This window comes from Daucus carota, chromosome 3, assembly GCF_001625215.2.
Source record: "Daucus carota subsp. sativus chromosome 3, DH1 v3.0, whole genome shotgun sequence".
Taxonomy (NCBI): domain Eukaryota; kingdom Viridiplantae; phylum Streptophyta; class Magnoliopsida; order Apiales; family Apiaceae; genus Daucus; species Daucus carota.
In genome coordinates, this window is record NC_030383.2 from 36,955,576 (window position 1) to 36,981,293 (window position 25,718).

Genomic DNA, 25,718 nt, shown 5'->3' on the forward strand with positions numbered 1-25,718 from the left:
CTCATGTGATAGTATTAGTAGTCGAAGCAGATCGAAACAAGTGAATGATTATCAATGAAGCAGATCGAAACAAGTGAATGATCCATGTTACATGTAAATGCACATAGTGATGAGCCAGAGATTCTGGAAACGAAAAACTCATATCCTAATAGCAAACCTATACTGCATACTCCTAGAACTAGTAATCTGGTCTGCAGTCTTCGACTCCTTCGGAATCAAAGCTATAAAAAGAAAATAGTTGTTATAATAGCAGCTTCCGCCATTTATACACTATTCAGCACTGTTTCCGAAAGCAGTGTGTTGCTGTCTTCCACAACCTTGCCATTAACTTGGGATCTCAACCTCTGTCCAGAACAAAAAAATGTTAAAAACACAAGGAAAAACCTCTGATGTATAAAGATATATGCACAATAAGAACTCCGGTTGTCTAAAGATAGTTATTTACACAATAAGAAGATGAGTATAGTTATCTACACAATAAGAAGATAAGCGCTACAGATAGTATTGATCAATACCCTATCTGTGGGGTCTCCAGCATTGCCATTCAGAAGTTTATGATTCTCTTCTTTTGTTCGGCTCTCCTTGCTCACTGGAAGCAGTGCAGCTGCACCACGATCAGGCAGTTCTATACAGATATAAATCACTTTTAATATAGGATTCATACAGCCAAGGCGTGACACAATAACAAATACGTAGCATAAAGGTTGTTGAATATTTATGCTTACCGGGTAATTTAGAATCAATAAAGTACACTACCAAGTTGACTGTATACCTGCAGCAATTGATTAGAAAAAAATCAAGACATTGCTTCCACATGCTGCTGAAAATACACACATTTAGAAAACAAATAGAAAAAACATGTACCATGCCACAACCACGTCAACTGTATAATGCTTTCGGGATGCAATTATCAAGAGGCTCTGAACTACAGCTGTTAACCAAGCACACTGCTTTACGAACCTACAATTAAAACATTAAAAAGCTCGCTCAGTGCTTAAAATCACACAACTTCAGTATTTCTCAGATCTCAAAAATGCAGGTCTGACCAGTTGTGCAAACAATATCAATTGTATACTGAAGAATTATCTCACTAAATTTGCTACATGACTTTTCAAATATACCTTCTTGTGCCATACTTATGATATGTTCGCACAAAAACTAGAGTGAAGATCATATGAGATGAAAAAATCAAATCACCACAACCATGTAGCACACCACTAGGAACTGCAGATTTCGAAGACTGTATAAGCACATAAAAGTAAATATATACCAACTCGAGCTGTAAAAAAAAAAATTCCAAGCAAAAAGATAAAAAGAAAACAAACAAACACTCACTAATTATGAAATATTTCAAAATACTGTCTGGTTGTGGTAGCGTTGCAAATCTGGACCCCTGCATGATGCACAACGAAGCTAAAATATAACATCTATACCAGATTGACAAATTAAATTTTAAAAAAAAGGATTTTGACCTGTAAAACAATAATAAGTTCAATTTCAGATCAGGTTCTTATTTAGGCAAGATTTATCATATACAAGTTTTACCTCACGGCAGTGGTAATTTGGCCCGGGAAGCTGAGTAGAGTAGAATGTTAAGATTCGAAGTGTTTGACTAACCTACAGAAAAATAGAGATGCTGTTGTAAGATACCAGTTCTCTGCATAAAACACCAGTCCTAGTGGAATACAATAACATTTAAATTGGACTAGCATATGCACCCTTTCAGGAACCACATCCAGCAATAGAAGGGAAAATATTAGTCACTCAGGAGATAATATTATAAGTCCAAAATTCTATGACAGACTACTGCTAAGAGTAGGCATCAGGACACTGTAAAAAATGATAAGTAATTATTGACAAGGCAAAAATGCGCACATCACTCAGAATTTTATGCAAAATAACACGTGGGGGGAACTCAATTGCTCAATCATAGAAAAATAGAACTAGCATACCACGTAATAGTATAATGGGAGAAGATGAAATACAATAAATGACAACATCAATTGCGTTTGTATGATTGTGAATGCAAGAAGTTCGTAGACCTAAAAATTTCACAAATATCTACTGCTGCTTACGAAATCTATAAAATATTTGCTTTTTTTGTAGGACACTGGTATGGTAGCATTGCAGCTGATGAACATCTGGATAATGACTCAAAAATATAAAACCTGTCTCCAAACAATAGCACTCATTCTTAGTCACAAACTCATAAAGAACACATTAATGTGTATAAGCCATGTACATTTATATCTAAACAACATAAAGTGCAACGGATAATTTCACAGAACAACTATCCAAGTACACCCAAACAAAACTTCTTACAACTAAGAAGGCCAGGACCCTGCACCATAAAAGAACTGTGTAGATCTTCTTGCTCTTGAAAATAAACGGATGGAAAGTCCACTGCAGCAAAACGTAACCAACAGTCAGAAAGAGATCCCAGACCAACAGACCTCATAATCTAGGGAGCACAACTATCAAAATAAAAGCCATTGCCCCAAACAACATGGAATTTTTAGGTGTGTTAGAACTAATCATGCATGGTCTTAAGGTTTTCAAGATAATAGAATATTTATCAATTTTTCAATTGTCACTTTTCTGCCTAGCCAAATATCGTACAAAAAATTACACCCTTCACATCAAATTCTAAATCAAGACCTCCACTAAGCAAAGAGAATCTTACCAAGAAAAAGGACAAAAAGATGAAGATGAACACAGTCTCACTGACGTACCCTCTTTCTTGGCCAAGCTCCTGTAGTAAATTAGTAAGACAAAAAGCATCTGATACTAATATATTCCAAGCTACAGGCAGTAATTATTCCAACCAAACTAAAAAGGGGGAAACGAATCGAACCGGCAGAAGGAAAAAGCCAGCATCTTGAAGCAAGGGTCCTGGTCGATGGATGAAGTGAACTCCTCGAGCAGCCACTCCATGTATGTACTAAATAGAACAAACCCAATTTACTATATCAACATAAAAATAAAGACTCTTTCTTGATTATAAGAGTTATCCACAGAGATTTCCACACATATATAACAAATTAATCACAAAAAAAAACAAAATATAACATTTACAAATGTGATCCCTTAAACTGAACAAGAGTAACATACTCAATGTACCATATACTCAATGTATCTAGTTGAGCAGTGAAACAAAACATATACTTAATGTAGCCGCTCATGTAGCAATGAATTCGTGTACTTATTATCTACTTTCATGGGGACTAGCTCACAACAATGAAGCATGTAGTCATATAAATGCCCTTTTAACCATAAAACCACATGAACAAAACATCCTTAGAAAATACAAACATAAGTTTAAAGTAAAATGGTTACCTGACCAATGAGACCACCAAGAAGATACTTCCAATTTTCTAACAAAAGGTTGATTTCTGTAGTTGTTTCTGCACAAATTCTCTTCCATAGCTTCATAAAACAGCCCACCAACCCGAATCAATAAATAATCACAAGACATACAAAACTAAAGCAAAACAACAGATATAGAACACATACCTTAGAAGCCTCTCGGCCAATGTAAAGTGACATCGTGTTGTATAATCAAGAAAGGCAGTGCCATACTACATTACAAAACAAACCCAACCATTCATCACCCTGTTGTGTAAATCAAATCTTTTCGGATTAAGGAATCTCGAAAACAACACAAGATTGAATCTTTTGACCACTAGCAATTGGGAAATGCAAAAGTTTGAATCTTGATGATCAAATTGAGAGAAATGAGGGGTGTTGTTGAGAAATGGGAGAGGGAGAGAGAAGTGTAGTTGAAAAGAGAGAATACAGAGAGAGAGGGAGAGAGAGGTGTAGTTGAGAGAGAGAGAGAGGTTTAGTTGAAAGAGAGAATACAGAGAGAGAGAGAGAGAGAGAGGCAGGGAGAGAGGTGTAGCTGAGAGAGAGAGAGAGAGAGAGAGAGTTGGAGGTATGATTTCGAGTCTCGCGGTTATTTGATTGTCCACCACTGTCTACGAGTTGAACACGGAGCGACAGTTGAGAGACGAACTGGTACATCAAGGGAAGTAACGATAGGAATAAAGCAAACGTTTAAACATTTTTAACTTGTTTATTAGGCTGTTTGTATCACCAACCGCCCAATGAAATCTTTATCTTTATATCTTTACATGAAGGAGGTTCCTGGATGGATGACGTGGCAGCTCCCAAAATCCTTCCTCCAATCACAAAATCCTTCCTCCAATATCCCTGTTTTCCTAGCAAATTGTCTGATTTCTGTATTTTTTTTATTTATTCTCTATTTTTAAAGCTTACTCTATTAATTACTATCAGTTATGAGCTTTTGGTTTTCTATTTCGGGTGTCCTTTTGTTGTTAGGATCTCGAGTAGCTTCTCTTCCAGACTCTCGGTCTCTGTAGTTCTATATACCATCTCTCCCGCTCTCAACGTTGTTTTTAATTCGATCTAATTTTGTTTGCTTCTTTATTTGGATCTCAGGCATTCATTTAGGTGATAAGTCGCGTTATCCCACCAAAATTTACAAGGCGATGGAATGGATCGTGATGAAGAAAGCTCATGAGTTCAGTGTATTACTCTTTATCTCTCTCCGCCTCTCCCCTCCTCTCTCCATTTTACTTGACTGATTTTGATGGATGTGTAAGTTTCTTGATGAATGGAGAAACCCAGTATATATTATGATAATATCTATTCTTTTCCCACAATTTTTATCACCATCGGGCTCAAATCACCTCGCTGATTTTCGTGTTCTTGGCCCTGGCTTGAATCCCACTTGTCACCACTCTTTTTCTCGCTAATTTTGCTATAAAAATTGTGTCTTTATATTGTTCAGTGTGCTTTCTTGATTGTGTTCTAGATTAAAGATTGCATCTTTATTGCTTATGTTAATTTTTTTTAGGTTAAAGAAGGAAGAATTCGAAGAGGGTATGTTTAATTTGAAAAGCAATTTTGTTTGTTGCTATTTAGCTTAAAGGTTGCATCTTTAGTGCTTGTAGTGATTTATCTCGGTTAAAGAAAAAAGATTTGAAAAGGGTCTGTTGGTTATGTGTTTTGAGTGGTTCTAGGGGTTTGATTCCGAGACGTGGGAGTAGACGAGCTTCGAGGGGTGGAGGTGGTGATAGGGATGATAGGGGGTGAACTATGCTTCATATTGGTGCTCGACGAGGCAATGTCAGGGAGGTACATGTCTTTATATATCTGTACATGTATATCTTGATGTGCCTATTTGTGTATTGATGTTAGTGGATTTGATCAAAAAAAGGTGGAAAAAACATATTGACTTTGTTATTACAATGTTAGTGTTAGTTCATGACTGTATAATTTAGTGCTTAGTCTGTGTTGCGTGATACACCTGCTTAGATACCTTTAAGTATTATTTTAAAACTTAGATCCAGTATATGAATCTAGTTTGAATATATTTAAATTATGTTAAGTAAAATTGGGAAGATTGTCACAAGTAATTTCATTCTAGCAAATAGCAATTGTCTTACTGCTTTTGTGCGGAGAGATGTGGTAAGTACCAAGTAGTTTATCTGTGGTGAATTTTTTGGATCTGGGTTTGTTTTGGAGCTGTGTAATTGTCAGTTTGGTGATTAGTTGTCCATGAGTTTTGTTAATTAAGCTGATTGGAATTGATGCTTGATGATTACGAGCTAATGATGCTTTTGTTAGTGGAAAGATTATATTTTTCCTGTCTGCGTGTTTCGGGGATAGCAAAAATGTTTCTACTGTGGTTCAATGAAAATTTTTGAGGCAATCGAGGTTGTTTGTGTGTAGGATTTTTATATGATTTCCTGCTCTGTTTTATTAATTGTAGCTTAATGGTTTGTGTAGTTGTGGTTTTAAGTGGTCTCCTTTTGTCTACTCTTTTTTACTTGCGTGTTTAAATTCTCATGTCTACTGTAGCTTCAATAGCAGCAGTTTTAAGAGGAGCATAGCAAATATTTTTGGCCCGACACTTAGGGATCCAAATATGTTCTGTATAGCGAGTGTGCGTTGGCCATGTTTGGGTTTACTTCAGAGTTCACATACCCAAAAACCCAAACATTTAGGTGCATTAATGCTTTTGTAAAGTGACATTGAGCTCAGTTGTAAAAAAATATTTGAAGAGTTTTAGCTTTAGGAAAACCAAATGTTATCGCAAATCTAATGTATAGGTATCCAAAAATTGGATTCGGTGATTGATTCTTCTTTAGACTATGATTAGAAGGATATTAAGGGTAATCATCGACTAAATCACGAAAACTGATTCTGCTCTCCTCTTAAAGCTAAGCCATTGCCCTTAGTTAGTTAAAAAGCGTTATAAATCCCTGAGTTTAGTAGAATGCAGGTGTGTATTATGTCTCATCTGGGGATTAATCTGCAATGAATAAACAAGCACAAACATAAATCAAGCTACATGCGTATGATATGGATAAGATTCCTCTTATGCTTTTGAGGGGTTATTTAGTGGAAGTTTATTCTCTTATTACATAACCTTGATAGTATATGTACTGTATTAGCTATTAAACATTGAAGAACTCTTTGTTGACTTGGTAAAAGTTCTGAGGTCACAAATTTTCATACTCAACTAATGCAACGTGCTCTGGTGCTTTTTTATGTGATACATTTCTTTATTGTAGTTTTAGTTAATAGTCAGTAGGGTACATACTGATTAAATTGGATTTTTGTCATTATCTACTCACACGAGCATGTTTAAATGGTCAAAATTCTATATTATCTACCACAGTTGAATTGAGTGGTCTGTTAATAGATTAGCCGTAGCCAAGGCCCAAGTAATGCAGACATCTGAGAGGACATTAAGTGCTCTGGATCTTGTGAATGATTACTACTTGAATTTATTAGATTGTGGCAGTAGCAATGTTCTCGCAATTGCTCTTAGAAACACAGTGTATCTGTGTGATGCTTCTAATGGTGCTACATCTTAATTAGTTACACTTGGCAAGGAACTTGGTCCGTTGACAAGTGTTAAATGGGCTCCAGATGGGTGCCACATTGTTGTTGGTATGAACAGCTCTAAGGTTCAGCTTTGGAATTCATCTGCCAATCAACAGGTTAGTTAGTTTCTTTTGGTATCTTTGGTTCAATCTCAGAAATGATATGATAATGAATTACATAGTCTATTAGTTTAATTGTATATAGGATCAATTTGCAGCTAAGGTCATTGAGAGGATGCCACAGCTGCCGAGTATGTGCATTAGATTTTGGAACACCAACACTGGTGCTTGGTTGAATACAGTTCACCCAGGCTCACAGGTCTATTCACTTATGTGGAATAAGAATGAGCGTGAGCCGCTTAATTCTCATGTTTTACCTAGAATCAACTTACTCTTTGGAAGTACCCATGTGTTTGATTTGTTTCGATTTATGGGACGTGCTCTCTAGCATTTGTGTAAATTTTTCCCCCTTCTTAAAATTATACGAGATGTTGCACTATTCTACTAAAAGAATAATTAAATTGAAATATAATTAAATGTTTGATTGAACCTTGCACTCTTTATAAAAGTTTTTTTCCTTATATTCTAATAACAAATGCAAAATAAAAGCTCTCAGAAATTATAAATCATACATGTCTTTAAAAAAAATTATATCCTACAATTTCTCACTCGCGCGGAGCGCGTTTTTTTCCCTAGTTTCAATATAAAATGTAGTAATTTCTAGCCTAATACAGATTAGTCTCTGCCAGCAAAATCGGATATGCAATCCGGTTTTATCATATTTTTATTTTCAATTTCTGTTTACTCCGTAAAAATTCCGATTATCTGGATTTAATTCAAGCACATTTGTTTTTATTTTCTTTGCGACTCATTAATCAACTGCATTATTATATGAGTTTTGAGAAATTTTCACAAGTTGAGCTAGCCTCCAAATTTAGGCGATTATATATATATAAACATATATATCTTTACATGAACATATGCTTATACTTATTTTTTTTTAAAAGAAAAATTTATATTATGTACGTTCGTTTACTTTCATGTTTATAAAATAAAAATCTGAACCCAACACTAAATTAAACATGTATTTTCATGTTTGGCGTATTTTCGTGTTCGTGTATCAAATATTGAAAACCAAATACAAACTTTTCGTGTCGTGTTTGCATGTTGTGTACCTGTTATAGAATAGAAAACGAAGGGGGTGAGCGATTCGTGCTTTGGACTGGTCTCGGTGCGAGATGCCTACGTATCTTCTGCGTGGAGAAGAATCAAGTCCAAAACGTAGTTCTAGTTATGAGGGGTAGAGCCCTTTATATAGGCGTTTCGGAGTCAGAAGTCGGATGGAAGTATAATTCCGTGTATCAGACTTCTTATCGAAGTATGCCTCGAGACAAGAGGTAAGATAAAACTCTTATTCTTTCGTTGCTGATATTTATCCGCACTCCGGGATGTTTATCTGTTAGAAACAGATGTATTGTAGAACTTGTATTCGTAACTGGACCTACAATTGGGCCTCTATTAATTAATTACGAAATTAATGTTTAATAGTCTCAGGCCCTATTTAACTGGGCTTTAGTGTTCTTGGGCTTTTAATATCTAAATATTACTTCCGACCCATATCATTTGCCCCCCAACTTTCGACAAGTTTTGTAAAAACTTTTCAAAAGTTGCTGAGTCCTTATCGGCTTTCTGAGCTCCTGATTCATATATCATGCGAGAAAGCTAACTTCTGCAAATTCCCATCGTCCAAGGTCTGAAGTCCCATAAATAGCGCAAGGATCTCACCGATCTTGACTACTTTGAAACAATTCGAGAGATGATTCGAATTGACTGTATAGTAAAGATAGCTCTGTTTCGTATCCTTCGGGATCGTACTTCATTTTTGATTGGCGTATCGGAAGACATGAGTCTTTCTTTTGACTTTTCGAATCATTTTCATGATACTACGAGTCTTTTTTATTGGTACAACAAGTATCCTTTTCAGAGGTATGCTTGTAATGGTGCTCTCGAGCATTCCCGTATTTTTTCCGGGGCTTAATTCAATTAAATCGGAATTTCTGCGATTAAATTCCAATTTAAAGAATTTTCAAAATATTTTTTTGAAATTGAAATCCCAATTTTTCTATTCTTCCTGATTTTTCAGGAATTTTTCTTGTATTTTTCCAATGTTTAGGAATTCTCAGAATTTAATTAAAGAATTAAATAATTCTTTTTAATTTGATCAATCAGCCCTTGAATGGAATGTGTCTCCTGGGCGTGCTTTGCCACGCCTAGGAGACATGTCTCCTGGGCGTGGTTGCTTTAAGCCAGCCAAGGCTGGTTCGTGTGGTGCTCCCTTGGCGTGTCTTGCCACGCCAAGGAGGCATGTCACCTGCCACGCCAAGGAGGAATGCTTCCTTGGCGTGGATGAGTTAGCCACCCGTGGCTGAGTGCTATGCTGCTTTCTTGGCGTGCTTAGCAACGCCAAGGAGGCATGATATACACGACGCCTAGGAGACGTGTCTCCTGGGCGTGTGTATTTGATGCCTGCTTTGGCCCGTCCAATTGATGCTTTCTTGGCATGCGTGGGCACGCCAAGGAGATATGTTTACTCAGGGTGTCTCCTGAGCGTTGATAGATAAGGCCTGTCCTGGCTGATCAAGATGATGCTTCCTTGGCGTGCCTTACCACGCCAAGGAGGCTCGTTATTTAACAGGCCTAGGCGATATGTCTCCTGGGCGTGGATGAGTGGAACTTGCCAAAGATTGAAGAAATAGTTGTTTCCTAGGCGTGCTATGCCGCGCCTAAAAAGCATAGTTCTGAACCCACGCCAAGAATACATAGTCACTTTATGGCATTAATGAAATTGCCATTTATTTTTCAAGTAAACGATGTTTTTGCTCAACAAGTGAATGTGCCCTAGGCGTTGCATGCCCCGCCAAGGAGACATGGCAGGTGCCACGTCTAGAAGATGTGTTTTGGGAGTCAAGCAGCGTTATATGTTGTGGGCCTTAGTCTATAACTTGTCAGGCCTATATGGCTTATTATTATTTATTTATTTATTTTTTTCGTGGGTGTCTCCCAGAATTCTCGAGATCTTTCTAGAACAGGTTCGAATTTTTCAAATTCATGGGCTTCCCGCCTGTGACATGGCTTGGTGACCGGCCCAAAGCCCAGTCTACGGGCTGTTGCCAGTTCATTTTAGGGATTACCGGTAAATGAACCGGTTGTTGATTGCCTATATATTGAGTGACTTGAGAGTTCATTTCTCATTTCACCCAAAGTTTCCAAGTTTAAGAGCTAAAAAATCCTCCCAAACACTCTCAAACCCTCTAGTTTTTCGGCGAATTCTGAGGCGTATTTCCGGCTGTCTTCAAGTTCTTCTGCAGTTTCTGGCCAATCTTCAAAGCTTTTTCCAGTTTCTGGGCAATCTTCAAAGATTTCCCCAGGTTCCGATCAATCTTCATCTTCATTCATCAATTTCTGGGTTTCAAACCTTCATCAGAAGAATATCAATGGCGGATTCTTCTTCATCCCAGCAATCTCAGCTCTCTCAGCCTCCTGCGGCCAAGCCTAGGGCCAATCGAGGTAAAAAATCTCTCGTTCATGCCAGTGTTTTTTCTCTTCGTGATTTGCTAAGTGAATTTGGCCAAGCTTTTCCCAACTTACTTCACTTAGATGCATATAAGTTTCCTTCCAAGTATGATCAGAAGGACGTTGATGCCATAGCTTATCTTTTTGGCATCAACGGGCCTTATAGGGCCGTGGCCCCAGGCCCAAATGACCGAGCCTGCTATCCCAAGCCTGGGGCCATTAGAATTTACAAAGAAACTTTTTACGCGGGCTTCAGATTGCCTCCTCCAGAGTTTGTTTTTAGACTACTGGCCGAGGCCCGCGTTTGTCCAACCCAACTCCAGCCCAACGGCTGGAAATTCATTTACTGCTTCTTAGTCCAATGTAGGAGACATGGCATTGAGCCCAGTGTCTCCGTTTTTAGGTATCTTCTTAAATTCGTCAACGCACCCAATGACGAGGGTTGGGTCAAGATCCAATACAGGACACTGGCCCGTAGTATTTTTGTTTCGGGTACGGCACCCGATTCTCTTCCTCACTGGAAGAAACAATGGTTTTATATATATCTGGAGGACGTGAATTGGGCCGATTATTTTTATTCGGACTTTAGCAAGGCCGAAGATGGGGCCGTTAGGTCCATAAAACTAGGGGTGGAGGAAGAGGCCGCAGTCAAGATATTAACGGGGGATTGCCTCCACCATTGTTCGATGCTAGTTTCAGAGGCCTCGCTCCAAGAGTGTGGGCTGAGTGACTTGGGCCCAGAGGGTACTCTACTTTTACCTTCACCTCTTTTGGGCCTTATTTATTTTCCATGTATTCTAACCATTTTTTATTTTCTGCACTTGCAGTTTTGGATAGATTAAACACCATTTTTGCGAAGAGGGAACAGGCTGCTGCAAAGGTGGTACCGGCCGAAGTCCAGCGGGTCAAGAGGCCCAGAAAAAGTGGGGCCCAAGAAGTCGTGGAGAAAGTCCCGGCTTTTTTGGCCCCAAGGCCCAAAGCTGTGGACGAGGACCCGAGTCCTTACGTGGTCCAGTGGGGCCTTTTAAACAAGGATACTATCGTGGGTGACGCCCGGGCCGCAGCCGAGTGGTCCAAGAGCGTCGTGACGCCACGCGACCGGGCCCACGTGGTCGAGTCCTCCGACGATCTACAGATCGAGATGTTGGGGGCCTAAGCAGTTGCCACGGTAAGGCCTAAATACCCCCCTTTTTTTTCTGATATTTGATGGTTTTTCCTTTTCCATGCTTCGCAATATTTTTCACCTCCTTCCTACTTAGGTGTTTCCTGACTTAGTAATTTTCTGTTTATTTTTGGCAGATGAACACCTACCTTCAAGCCGCCGTTCATAATTTGAAGGCGGTGAGGGCCGAGAAGTCGATCGCGGAACGTGACCGCGATCGCTACTTCGAGTCTTCGGCCGCCAATTTTGAGCAGTTTAGGAAGGTGGAGGCTGAGCTCGTGGCTGAGCAAGAAAAAGTCCGCACCCTGGAGGCGGAGTTGGCGAGGGTTAAGAAGGAGGCGGTGGAGGACTTCAAGAAATCCCAGGAGTTCGAGGATCTCCTGGTGGCTGAGTACGACGCGAGCTTCCCCGAGACGTTCAAGTCTTGTTGGGTGAAGATCATCGAGGAACTCGGTTCTCAGATCGAGGGGGTTACTTTGGAGCGGTTCCCAGTCCCCGATCTCTCAGGGAAAGAGATATCTTCTCCCATGGAGGTCGAGAATCTTGGGGACTCGCACCCAATTGATTCCCAAGATGTGGAGATTCCAACTGAGGAACTCGAGGTCGAGGAACTCGACAAGGCTGGGGCGGATCTTGGGGAAAAAGCCCAAGACATCGAAGCCCAGGACGAGACCCCTCTTGTGGAGGCCCAGGAGACAGCCCAACTCCAGGGGAAGGACCAGGAAGACGTCTTTGACGACGATCTTCCTTAGATTAGGCCTATTTCTAGCCCTGCGTGGCTTGCTTTTGTAACTAATTATACAGATGTTTATACCCTTCGGGGTTTTAATTTATATATTTAAATCTTCCTTTGTTTTACTTTTATTCTCGCATATTCAACATTCTTTACTTAGAATACTTTTCGTAAGATTAATTTAAATCTCAGAATAATCCTCGGGATTTTAATCAGAGTTATTCTTACTTAGAATTTTTTAAACTCTGAAACTGACTATTTTAAGTCCAAACTTAGGATTTTTATCTTCAACATGTAAGTTCGATCAGAATTTGTGAACTTTCCATCGAACAAGACACAAGTACAAGCAAAAGTGACTTGGATAAAACAAGTTAGATAATCCTCGGGACTTTATTATTATAGCAAAAGAAATAACTATCTCCGGAAATCAACTACATGGCAGTGGTCAACATGACCTTATTTTTGTGGTAACTACTAACTTCTGTTATCACAGAGTAGACATTAAATATAATATATCTTTAAGTTGGTCGCATGCCAACTTCTGGGGACTTCAACTCCTTCCAAGATTTGAAGTTTGTATGAGCCATGGCCTGTGACAGTCTTAACTTGGTATGGGCCTTCCCAATTTGGAGCCATCTTGCCTTTGGGACCTACCCTAGAAGCCTCAACCTTTCTAAGTACCAGATCTCCTTCTCCGAAATATCGCTCCTTAACCCATAGGTTATAGTAATAGGAAGCTCGTTTCTGGTTTTCCACAATCTTAGCATGAGCTTCGTCACGAATCTCATCAATCATATCAAGTGCAAGTCTCATACCTTCTTCATTGGCTTCTGGCTCATACTGCTGGACCCTGGAGGACGTATGAGTGATTTCAAGTGGCACCACTGCCTCGGCTCCATAAGCCAGCTGAAAGGGGGTTGCCCCAGTTGAAACCTTGCAAGTGGTTCGATACGCCCATAGTATAGGAAGTATCTCATCGGCCCATGACCCCTGGGCCTTCTCAACTCTTTTCTTCAGTCCATCGAGGATTATTCTATTGGCCACCTCAGCTTGTCCATTAGCTTGAGGATGAGCAACTGAAGTGAAGCGTAACTCAATCGAGTAATCCTCACAATAACTTCTAAACTCAGCATTATTAAACTGAGTCCCATTGTCCGTAATCATGATTCGGGGTATTCCGTACCTGCAGATAATATTTTCCCATACAAACTGGGCAACCTGCTTGGTGGTTATCTTAGCCAGTGGTTTGGCCTCAATCCACTTAGTGAAATAATCAATCGCTACCAACAGAAACTTCCTTTGCGCACTAGCAAGTGGGAAAGGTCCAAGGATATCCATTCCCCACATGGCAAAGGGGATAGGAGTGTTGATAGATGTTAGCATTTCCGGGGGTTGTCGTACTATTGGTGCGAACCTTTGACATCGATCACACCTTTTCACATATTCTTGGGCCTGCTTAAGCATATCTGGCCAATAAAATCCGAGACGGGTTACTTTGTGAGCCAATGCCCTTCCTCCAAGGTGTTGGCCACATACACCTTCATGCACCTCCCTTAGGGCTTCTTGGGCCTCATCAGGCCACAAACACCTCAAGTAAGGGATCACAAACGATTTTCTATATAAGACTCCCTCAATGAGTACATACTTAAGGGCCCTTACCTGTAACTTTCGTGCTTCATCAGCATTAGGCGGCAGATGGCCGCTTTGTAAGTACAACTTAATTTCATCCATCCAAGTGGCCCCTGTGTTAATGGGGGCAACTAGTTTTGCTTCGATGCTCGGGGTTCTCAAAACCTGATAATAAACACTTCCTGAACATACCTCGTCATCAGAGGACGCGAATTGCGACAAGGCATCAGCCTTAGCGTTTTCCTCCCTCGGCACATACTCTACCAGACATTCTTCAAATTGTGCCATCTGGGTCTTTACAATCCTCAGATACTTTGTCATAGCTTCCTCACGGGCTTCGAACTCACCATTCACTTGGAAGACCACGAGCTTTGAGTCGCCACAGACTTTCAAGTTTTTTACCCTCAAGGTTCTAGCTAAACCAAGTCCAGCTATTAATGCTTCATACTCTGCTTCGTTATTTGTGGTCGGAAAGTCCAGCTTAATAGCATATTCCACTGTAAAGCCATCAGGGCTTTGGAGCACAAGTCCTGCACCACTACCTCTTGTTTTTGAAGCCCCGTCAAAAAATAGTAGCCAGTATTCTTTAGGTTGTTCTTCCTCAGTAGGTTCTTCTACCTTGTCTCCTTGCCCCCCGACTTCCTGGTTGCTAATGGTGCATTCAACTAGGAAGTCAGCTAAGGCCTGAGCTTTAATCGCCGTTCGAGGCTTGTATCGGATATCAAATTCTCCAAGCTCAATTGCCCACTTGACCAATCTTCCACTAGCCTTAGGGCTATGTATGACATTTCGGAGAGGTTGGTCTGTCAAGACTTCTATCTTATGAGACTGAAAGTAAGGCATCAACTTCCTCGATGCTGTAATCATGGCCAAGGCAAACTTTTCGATCACGGAGTAATTGAGCTCCGCTCCATGTAGAACCTTGCTCACGTAGTATACCGGTTTTTGAACCTTGAACTCCTCTCGGACTAATACAGCACTCAATGCTTGTTCTGAAACAGCTAGGTATATATACAAGGTTTCACCATCAATGGGTTTCGATAGAAGAGGTGGCTCTGCCATGTACTTCTTCAGTTCCTCAAAAGCTACCTGGCTCTCTTCTGTCCACTCGAAATTCTTAACCTTTTTCAAGGCTTTGAAGAAAGGTAAGCATTTGTCCCCCGACTTGGATACAAATCTTCCTAGGGCCGCAATCCTTCCTGTTAGCTTCTGTACATCCCTTACACCTTTGGGAGGTTCCATGTCAAGGATAGCTTTTATTTTGTCAGGGTTGGCCTCGATACCACGTTTGGAGACCATTAGACCAAGAAACTTCCCGGACCCAACCCCAAAGGCACACTTGGCCGGGTTTAACATCATCTTATGCGTCCTCAGGACTTCAAAGGCCTCTCTAAGGTGTTCAAGGTGATCCGATTTGTTCAAGCTTTTCACCAACATATCGTCTACGTATACCTCCATAGTCTTTCCAATCAGATGTTTAAACATCTTGTTTGCAAGGCGTTGGTACGTTGCTCCTGCATTCTTAAGTCCAAAGGCCATAACCAAATAACAAAATACACCAAAGTCAGAGATAAACGATACCTTGGGTACATCGTCCTTGTCCATCCGGATCTGATTATATCCGCTGAAGCCATCCATGAAGCTCAGCATCTCATGGCCAGCGGTGGCATCTATTAACGTGTCTATCCTTGGAAGAGGGAAACAATCCTTGGGACAAGCATCATTCAGATCAGTGAAGTCTACACACATCCTCCACTTTCTATTGGCCTTCTTGACCATAACAGGGTTCGCCAACCATTCTGGAAATTGTATCTCTTCGATAAAACCTGCTTCCAACAACTTATCGACCTCCTGTTTAATGGCTTCTTGCCTTTCAGGGGCGAAGTTCCTTTTCTTCTGTTTAATAGGTTTCCTCACGGGGTTTACATTCAACTTATGTGTTATGAATGAGGGATCGATACCTGGCATATCAGCCGCTGTCCAAGAGAAAACATCACGGCTGTTCCTCAAGAACCTCACAAATTCTTGTTTCAAATCTTCCTGGAGTAATGCTCCAACATAAGTGACCTTTTCAGGTTCTTCTGTATACAATTGGATTGGAACCAAATCTTCGGCAGGCTTGCCTCTCCTTTCCTCTTCTTCTCGGACATCAAGGTCCTCTATAGGTAATACTTGCCCCCCGGCTCCTCCAGATCTTAATGCCCCAATATAACAGCTTCGGGCCATTTTCTGATCTCCTAATTCTTCTCCAATTCCGTTCCTAGTCGGGAATTTAATCTTCATGTGGTAAGTGGATGGGATTGCCTTAAAAGCGTGTATTCCAGTCCTTCCAAGGATGGCATTATAGGTCGACGAAGCTTTAACAACCAAGAAGTTTATCATGCATGTGGCTTGCCTAGGTTCGGTACCCATAGTTACAGGGAGTTGGATCATGCCTTCAATCTTGGTTTCCACATTGTTGAAGCCATATATAGGCATATCCGAGGGTGTCAGTTGAGTATCGGAGTATCCCATCTTTTCATAGGCATCATAGAACAAAATATCCACCGAGGCTCCATTATCAATGAGCACTCTTTTTACGGACGAGTTTCCAATCACTGGTGTAATTACTAAGGGGTCATCATGGGGAAATTTTACCTTCTCGAGGTCGATGTTGTCGAATGCCATCGCATAGTCAATTTTTGCCCGCTTCGGGGGTTCTCCAACTATACTCATTACTTCCCTCGCATAAGCTTTCCGTGAATTACTTGAAGTTCCAGCAGCTGTAGGCCCTCCGGAGATCACGTTAATTACAGGCCCTCGAGGCTGGGTTCTCTTATCATCATTGTCTCTTCCACGGCTGTCATTGTCCCGATAATTTTTGTCTCCATCCTTGGTGAATTTGGATAACTTGCCTCTTCGGATCAAGAACTCAATTTCATCCTTCAACTGCCGGCAATCATCGGTCTTATGTCCTGTGTCCTTGTGAAATCGACAATACAAATCTTTATTTCGTTTCTCTGGGTCGGTCCTTATGGGCTTCGGCCATCGAACACTCTCATCCTTTTCGATCTCCAGGAGGATTTGACTCCTCGGGGCGTTAAGCCTGGCATACTCAGTAAACCTCGGCCCCAGCTTCTTTTTAGCAGGCGATTTTTCCCCATCTTCCTTCCGGGAGTACTTATTCTCAGCATTATACTCCGTGTCATTCCCACGTTTCTTGAAGTTGGTATTCGGTCCCTGATTGTTCTGGGATTTTCTCAAACTTTCCTCCGCCTTTATATATTTTCCGGCTCTCTCTTGTAAGTCGTTCATATTGTCCGGAGCCCTCTTGGCTAGAGATCGGCGAAAATTGTCATCAGTGGTGCCTTGTTGGAGTGCAATCATGGCTACCTTCTGATCAAGGTCTGGGACTTTCAAGGCTTCTTTGGTAAAACGATTCATATACTCCTGGAGTGATTCGTTCTTACCTTGGTGCAAATTCATTAGAGAGGCAGAACTCTTTGCATGTGTTTTGGTTCCAACAAATTGCCCTATGAAAGCCCTGCTCAAGTCAGCAAAACAAGAGATAGAATTAGGGGGTAGGCGACTATACCAATGTTGGGCCATCCCACTCAAGGTTTGGGGAAAAGCGCGACACTTGATTGCTTCAGTGACGGGCTGGAGTAACAGAGCGTTCATGAAGGTCCGAACATGATTAGCGGGATCACCCGTGCCATCGTAAGCTTTAATGGTTGGGAGCTTGAATTTTCGGGAAATCCTTGCACCCATGATTTCTTGCGTAAAAGGGGGAACCGGGTTATCAGGATCGCCTGCTGGTAACAAGTGAATTTGATTCATCACGGTTTGACGAGGGTTTTCATCTCTAGATTCTGGGGGTTGCATCCTTGCCTGGTCTCTTTTTAACCGTGCGATTTCCTCTTCATAGGCCCGGATCCTTTCCTCATAAGTTATTGGCCCCCGGGGCTCATTAGTTTCTTGCCTATGGCGGCGTCGACGGTGTCGATCAGCATCTCTCCTCCTTCGAGGGGGTGTATCATGCTCCTGCTCCGATTCGGAAGAGTCGTAGTCAGTTACATGCACATAGTCATCTCTTGTGCCTCCACGGGTGGTCGTAGTGACCGTTGAGTAATGTGTGCCGGCGTCGGTGACGGTTGCAATTACTCGAGTCAGAGGGGGCAGCGAGCCAAAAGTCAGGGGAGTAGTAGTTCGAGCAATGGTCGTACCAAGCGGGAGGGAGGTAGTTACAGGGGTTGATTCAGTCGAGACCCCGGTGGTGGTTCGACTGCGTGGAACATGGATTTCTGAACGCGGTCCGGTTGGGTTCGTCATGGTTGTTGTTGAGGTCCCACAGACGGCGCCAAATGTTATAGAATAGAAAACGAAGGGGGTGAGCGATTCGTGCTTTGGACTGGTCTCGGTGCGAGATGCCTACGTATCTTCTGCGTGGAGAAGAATCAAGTCCAAAACGTAGTTCTAGTTATGAGGGGTAGAGCCCTTTATATAGGCGCTTCGGAGTCAGAAGTCGGATGGAAGTATAATTCCGTGTATCAGACTTCTTATCGAAGTATGCCTCGAGACAAGAGGTAAGATAAAACTCTTATTCTTTCGTTGCTGATATTTATCCGCACTCCGGGATGTTTATCTGTTAGAAACAGATGTATTGTAGAACTTGTATTCGTAACTGGACCTACAACTGGGCCTCTATTAATTAATTACGAAATTAATGTTTAATAGTCTCAGGCCCTATTTAACTAGGCTTTAGTGTTCTTGGGCTTTTAATATCTAAATATTACTTCCGACCCATATCAGTACCTAATTGTGTAATTTGAGGTATTCATCACAATCATACTACGGATTAATAAAACTGTCACAAGCTGCTAATAGTATCAATAAATAACCGATTCATCTAAAATATTATGAACAAATTACATAAAAGCGGAAGCATAGTACTATAACATGTGAAATTCTGAAATTCTGCACTTGGCAGGCAGATAAATGTTCTACCATATGTATTGGGCTCCCTTACGAAACTAGCCGGTCTGAACGTAAAGTTTTCAAAACTAACCAGCCTACGTTCAACTTTTCAAAACTAACCAGCCTAATTCAACAAAACTCGGGCGACCCCAACCGAAAAATTTCCCCTGCACCGGATGCCCTCGTCAGGGGCGACCTCAGTAGTTTTTTTTCACCGTGCAGGACGCCCTTGTCAGGGGCGACCCCTGCTGAACAGCCGTGACGTGGTCGACCCTATCACGGGCGACCACGTGTGCTCCTTTTTCGCTTAAAACCCCAGCCTGACCCCAAAACACCACAAAACACACACATTTCATACACAAGCACTGCACTGCCGAAGTGAAAGAAAAGGAGGAGAAGAGAAAAGAGGGAAAAGAGGGAGAATAGGGAGAAAATAGAGGTCGCCCGAGGCTCACAATCGAGATTTAGCGCGGCTTAATGTTCGCAAAAAATCTACACGCAAGCGCACGTGATCACAAGTAATATATTTGTTCGTTCCCACAGAGACTGGTGAATTAAGAATACGCACCTATGCAACAATGTATGAGCAATTTTCACTGCCAAGACAATTAACAAGGATGGGTTCTTTTATACTAATAAATAAATTTACTAATCAAATTCAGAATAGGAAAACACATGGGATTCTAACTTCATTATCGAATTCATCTAGAATTGAAATTACTGATTAACATGCGACTGTTGATCCTAATCAGACAACACGAAAGTAATACATGCCAACTCTCGTTGCACACATATCATACCAATCAAAATCCGCAATTAAGATAGAAATCTCATGGACACCAACAAAGCTCAGACCCTATATCTCTATAGCGGTAGTGTAAGCAGAGAGGTTTAATAGCAGGTCGTCTATCGTGATTACACAGGGTGATAAAAATAGTTCAAGTCTATCACAAATTATGCTTCATTCACATAATCCTATGTTTACATGGCATAGTTCTAAATTCAATCATCCACTCTCGCTTCAGAAAGAATTAACAAACAACTTAGAAGTTAGCTACGCTCCTAAGAAGAATAAGCACGGCGCATGCAAAGAAATCAACGTACGTCACAAAATCAAGCAATTAATATTCGTTACTAGACTACATCGATAAATCCATTAGAATCCCATGAAGGCGGTTAGTTCATAATCGCACTAATCGACATCATGGGTTCTAATGAAAACATGATAAATAAACTACGAGAATTAAACGGAATAAAAATACTTGAATTAATAATAAAGACACAACGTTACAGATTTGATATTCACGATCTCGCTCGAAACTGTCACTTCCTCGCGAAGAACGATCCAATACAAAACTGATAATGTGCTTGATTACAAGAGAAAAACTGATAAAACTAGCGCGGGCGCGCTACTGTCTGCCACTGGCAGCCCGTTTCTTCGTTTTTTAGCTCGTTCTCGCGTGCATGCCCTTCCTCGCTCTAGTAACACTTCCGTAGGTGATCACGGTTGCATTTAGCACATGCAACAAGCCCTTTAAACCCCTAGATAGCTCTAGTGGACGAGTGTGTTCTCGTGAGGGTTTGTAGAAGATGTACCCACAAAATCCCAAGTCGTGATGAATCCACAATTCTCTATTCTTGCAAATAATGCACCAAAAACAACCTAAAATGATAGAAAATCACTTCATCACCTCAACTCGTGACCTGCACAGAAAAACACTAAAAACACATCAAAAGACACTAAACACTTAAGTACAACCAACCAATTTAAGTGGAAATAAAGGCCTATAAGTGTGTATAAATACCACTTATCACACCCCCAAACTTAAACTGATGCTTGTCCTCAAGCGTCAACGATACTATACAATAATACAATGCAATGCATGAATGCAACTACGTGGTGAATGAGTGAACTATGAAGTAATTGCCTTGCCAATTATAATACCTCAGATTGTGCTAATGTTCTCGAATTTCATCTCTCCCGCTACTAAGTCAATTACTCTTCTATTTACAAGTGTGGAGTGCCAGTGTGTGCAAGAATGCTCTTTTATTGAGACAAGACAAAAACTACTACTTCCACAGAATCCCCATCAAGAATCGTAAAAGTTTAAAACTAACACCCCGTCACTCAAGTCCCACTAAAAGCCAAGGTCCCAAAGAATGTCCACACCCTTCTATTTTATTCACTATTTTTTTTTCTTTTTTTTTATTGGTGATTAATTGCTCGGTCTAAGGTCAGAGCGCTTCGCAGTGTAAATGCGTTACGAACACCACAAGACTTCACACACTAATTATTCACTCTATTCTAGTGGTTTATTTAACCGTGCAATGGTTGAGATCCCTATAGATTTATGCACTAGTACCCATGTAGCGAGCGTTGGGTCAACAATCCCAAACCACGAAGGCTTTAGGTTGTTAGGCACAAAGTCCCCTCAGACTTAATTACTCGAGTACTAATAAGCTCAACCTAGTTAATTCTACCACTTATTTTTTTTGGTGAATTTATTTACTACTATTTTTTTTTCTCTTTTTTTTTTTTTTCTAGAAAGGTATATCTACTCCTCAGTTCCCCCAAACTTAAGAATTACAGACCTAAGCTGAAGGGTGTTCAATTCAATCCTAGAATTCATGGAATTTCGTCTAAATCCTATCTCAAGAACATATGTGAATTACAATTTCCAACACAAGCAATTTCCAAGTACTAACCTAGCATTGCAATTGAAACTACTAATCAAGAACTACGCACATAACTCATCATAGGCAATTAACTTGGCTTAACTTCATAATTCATGCAAATGCTCGTGATACTAACTACGACAATTACCACTAAACATGTAAAATAAAAAAATTGAGAAAAATAGAAAGAAAACGTGAGAAATAATCAAAGCAAAATAAAATAAACGTGAACTACATGAACTAACTAACACATGCAATAATAAACTACATTATAATAATATGCTCTTCCTTAGATTACCACCCCCAAACTTAAAATTTTCAATGTCCCCATTGAAAGCGGTAAAAAGGCTAGAGCACCCACATACCTACTCGGAGTCCGAGTCCTCCCCCTCCTCTGCTGGAGGTGAATCAGGTGGAGGATACTGCATCCCTGCTCCGAATACTGGCCACTGAACTGTGACCCCCTGTGCCTGGAAAGCATTACCAAGAGCTTGTGTCAAGTCAAATGCAAACCTCTGGTGGATGTCATGCATAGTGTCCATCTGTCTCGCTAGTCGGCGATAATGAACATCTCCCATCGGTTTGGAGCTCCTCTCCGTCTGTGAAGTACCAGCTCCAGAAGCTCTAGTGCGCTCCCTCCTAATAAATCCTGGACGTCCCCCTGGCATCTCATCATATATGTACCCGAGGCTTCGAGGGTGGGGAACTCCTCCATCCCACTCCGTCATCCGACTGATCGCCGAATGATCAATAGGTGCTGCTGGCAACTGTAATTGCTCGTTGGCTGGCCAACGAACACCGCTTGCTCGACATAGCTTCGTAACAATTGTGCCGTATGGAATGGCACCAGTGGTTCCTCCTTGTAAGAACCTCAGAATCCCCTGATGAATAACATGTCCCAGATCAATATACTTGTCCGAGACAATCCCAAAGAGCAGAATACCTCTATCCACCGTCACCTCATGCCCATGTGAAGATGGCATGATGTTAGCACAGATGAAGGCGTTCCACGCCTTCGCATACCGGTTCAAAGCGGCTGCCGGAAAAGAAACATGTGCCGGCAAAGGAGGTGCTGTTATCTTCCAATTCGTATCCGGCACACACATATCATACACCAACCGCTCAAGATCAACCGGATCATCGTCAAACCGGCGTTTGGCACGCCCGATCCTCTCTACAACCCAATCTTCTTCATTACGGCGCTTGGCACGCCCCCCAATCACTCTACGGATCGCCTCCGCACTATAATCCACACGGATTCCTCGCACCACCGTGAACCCATCGCGATTCTCCTTGGTATTAGCATAGAACTCGCGAATAATGGCCAAGGGAATCGCCTCCGGAGCCTCGCAAAAAGACTCCCATCCCCTTTCTTGAATCATCTTCAAGAGATCACCATCTTCCGCCGTGGGTAAGAATCCCCTCTCCTTGACTATCGACTTATTCATAAGCCGTTGAAACTCGTTTCGTGCACCATCGGAGGTGAATTCAACCTCACCCATCGAGGAAGAATCGCTAGATGTAGGGGCTTGGGTGCTTGGTCCTTGTGATCTTCGGGCTCTTTTGGGTGCCATTGATAGAGATTTAGAGTTGCAAGAGGTTTATGTGTGGTGGGTTTGAGAGATTTGATGGTGGTTGTGTGTATGGATGTGTATATATATATGTAGGGTTTTTAGAATTAGAATAGGAATTGGAGATGGGTTTTGTGTTTATATAGGATTTTGAGAGCTGAGTTAGGGTTATGGAGGATATATTTCGGGCTAGGCATGCAAAATTAGGATTGTGGGCTTTTAAAAACGAAAAGAAAATATTTTTTGTGAGAAAAACGACTTCTGGGCAGACAGTAGCGCGGTCGCGCTAAGTGCAGCGCGGGCGCGCTGAGCAACTTAGCGCGGGCGCGCTAGACACTAGCGCGGGCGCGCTAGTGTCTGTCACCCAAGGCCGAAATTTCTCGTTTTTTGCGTTTTTGATGTTTACAACAGTATAACATGGTTCCAATGCGCGGGTTGCCTCCCACGAAGCGCTTGTTTAACGTCGTTAGCTCGACGTGAAGTCCAGAATTAATCCGATTCCGATTGAAGAATCGTGGTTTGTACCTCACGATTCACATTTCCGCCAAAGTAAGGCTTCAACCGTTGACCATTAACCTTAAATGATTCATCCGGTGCTTTGGCATAGATTTCTACCGCACCGTGGGGGAATACCGTCTTGACTGTAAACGGCCCCGACCAGCGTGACTTGAGTTTCCCTGGAAACAGCTTCAACCGAGAGTTATACAATAGAACCAATTGTCCTACTACAAAAGATTTTTGTATCAACCGCTGATCATGCAATCTTTTCACCTTCTCTTTGTAGAGTTTGTTATTTTCATAAGCACGGAGGCGGAACTCTTCCAACTCATTGAGTTGCATCATGCGTTTCTCTCCAGCTAATTGTAAGTCGAAATTCAACTTCTTTAGTGCCCAATAAGCTTTATGTTCCAATTCTACTGGTAAGTGACAAGCTTTCCCAAACACTAACTGAAATGGAGAAGTACCCAATGGTGTTTTGTAAGCTGTTCGATAAGCCCAAGCAGCCTCGTCTAATCGCAAGGACCAGTCTTTCCTAGAAGGGTTAACTACCTTCTCTAATATGCGTTTGATCTCTCTGTTAGACACTTCAGCTTGACCATTCGTTTGAGGATGATAAGCAGTAGCAACCCGGTGATTGATATTATACCTCGTCATCAAGGTTGTGAATTTCCGATTGCAGAAATGAGAGCCTTCATCACTGATAATGACTCTAGGGACTCCGAAACGGGTAAAGATTTGTTTTTGAAGAAATTGCAAGACCACCTTAGCATCATTTGTAGGTAAGGCTTTCACCTCCACCCATTTAGACACGTAGTCAACTGCTAATAGAATATACTGGTTGTTGCAAGACGAAACGAACGGTCCCATAAAGTCAATACCCCAAACATCAAATATTTCGACTTCCAAAAGCATTTTAAGAGGCATTTCACTCCTCCTAGAAATATTACCTGTACGTTGACATCGATCGCAACCCAACACAAACTGATGAGCATCTTTAAACAGAGTTGGCCAGTAAAAACCTGCTTGAAGTACCCTCTTTGTTGTCTTCTCTCCGCTATAATGGCCTCCATAACCAGTGGAATGGCACTCGCGCAAAACTCCCTCAACTTCATTATTAGGGATACACCGTCTGAGAATTTGATCGACTCCTTGTTTAAACAAAAAGGGTTCATCCCAAATATACCATTTCACATCGTGAAGGAATTTCTTGCGTTGAGCATAAGAGAATTCTGGAGGAATGACCTTACTCACCAGATAATTTACAATGTCAGCAAACCATGGCTCTTCGGCCTCAGCCCCAAACAACTGTTCATCTGGGAAGAATTCATTAATTAGAATACTGTCGGTAGTTTGTTTGCTATGATCTTCTAGTCGGGATAAATGATCCGCTACCTGATTTTCCGTGCCTCTCCGATCTTTAATTTCCACATAAAATTCTTGGAGTAATAGAACCCAACGAATTAGTCTTGGTTTAGAATCCTTCTTTGAGATGAGATACCGAATGGCTGCATGATCAGTGTATACCACTACTTTTGTTCCAAGAAGATAAGACCTGAACTTCTCAAAGCTAAAGACAATAGCTAGAAGTTCTTTTTCTGTAGTAGTGTAATTCAACTGTGCATCATTTAAAGTTTTGCTGGCGTAGTAGATAACATGAAACACATTACTTGTACGCTGGCCCAGTACAGCTCCTACAGCATAATCACTGGCATCACACATCAATTCGAATGGTTTACTCCAATCAGGTGCAGTGATGATAGGTGCTGATGTCAACTTCTTTTTCAAAAATTCAAATGCTTCCAAGCACTCCTCATCAAATTTGAATGGAATGTCTTTCTCTAACAGATTGCAAAGAGGTTTGGAAATTTTTGAGAAGTCCTTGATGAACCTCCGATAGAAACCTGCATGACCAAGGAAGCTTCGGATGCCTTTAACCGAGAGTGGTGGAGGAAGATTTTTAATTGTTTCCACCTTCGCTTTATCAACTTCCAGTCCCTTGG

The 25,718-nt window shown here is 41.3% G+C and overlaps 1 protein-coding gene across 2 annotated transcripts; it reads right to left on the minus strand.

Moving 5' to 3' along the window:
* Window positions 1-29: 29 nt before the first annotated feature.
* Window positions 30-4,016, minus strand: LOC108211663 (phosphatidylinositol:ceramide inositolphosphotransferase 2). Of its 2 annotated transcripts, XM_017383319.2 has the most exons (12): window positions 3,514-4,016; window positions 3,337-3,426; window positions 2,855-2,941; window positions 2,684-2,752; window positions 2,323-2,403; window positions 1,546-1,617; window positions 1,336-1,393; window positions 1,122-1,224; window positions 865-960; window positions 726-772; window positions 516-625; window positions 30-344 (listed from the first exon to the last, which is right to left on the minus strand). In XM_017383319.2, exons 1-12 carry the CDS (start codon window positions 3,544-3,546, stop codon window positions 264-266), a joined length of 927 nt encoding a protein of 308 aa, XP_017238808.1. In that variant the 5' UTR covers window positions 3,547-4,016; the 3' UTR covers window positions 30-263. The 2 variants fall into 2 exon arrangements, with proteins under 2 accessions (XP_017238808.1, XP_063944744.1); XM_064088674.1 differs by lacking the exons at window positions 30-344; window positions 516-625; window positions 726-772; window positions 865-960 and having other exon boundaries at window positions 1,122-1,240; window positions 3,514-3,692.
* Window positions 4,017-25,718: the final 21,702 nt, after the last annotated feature.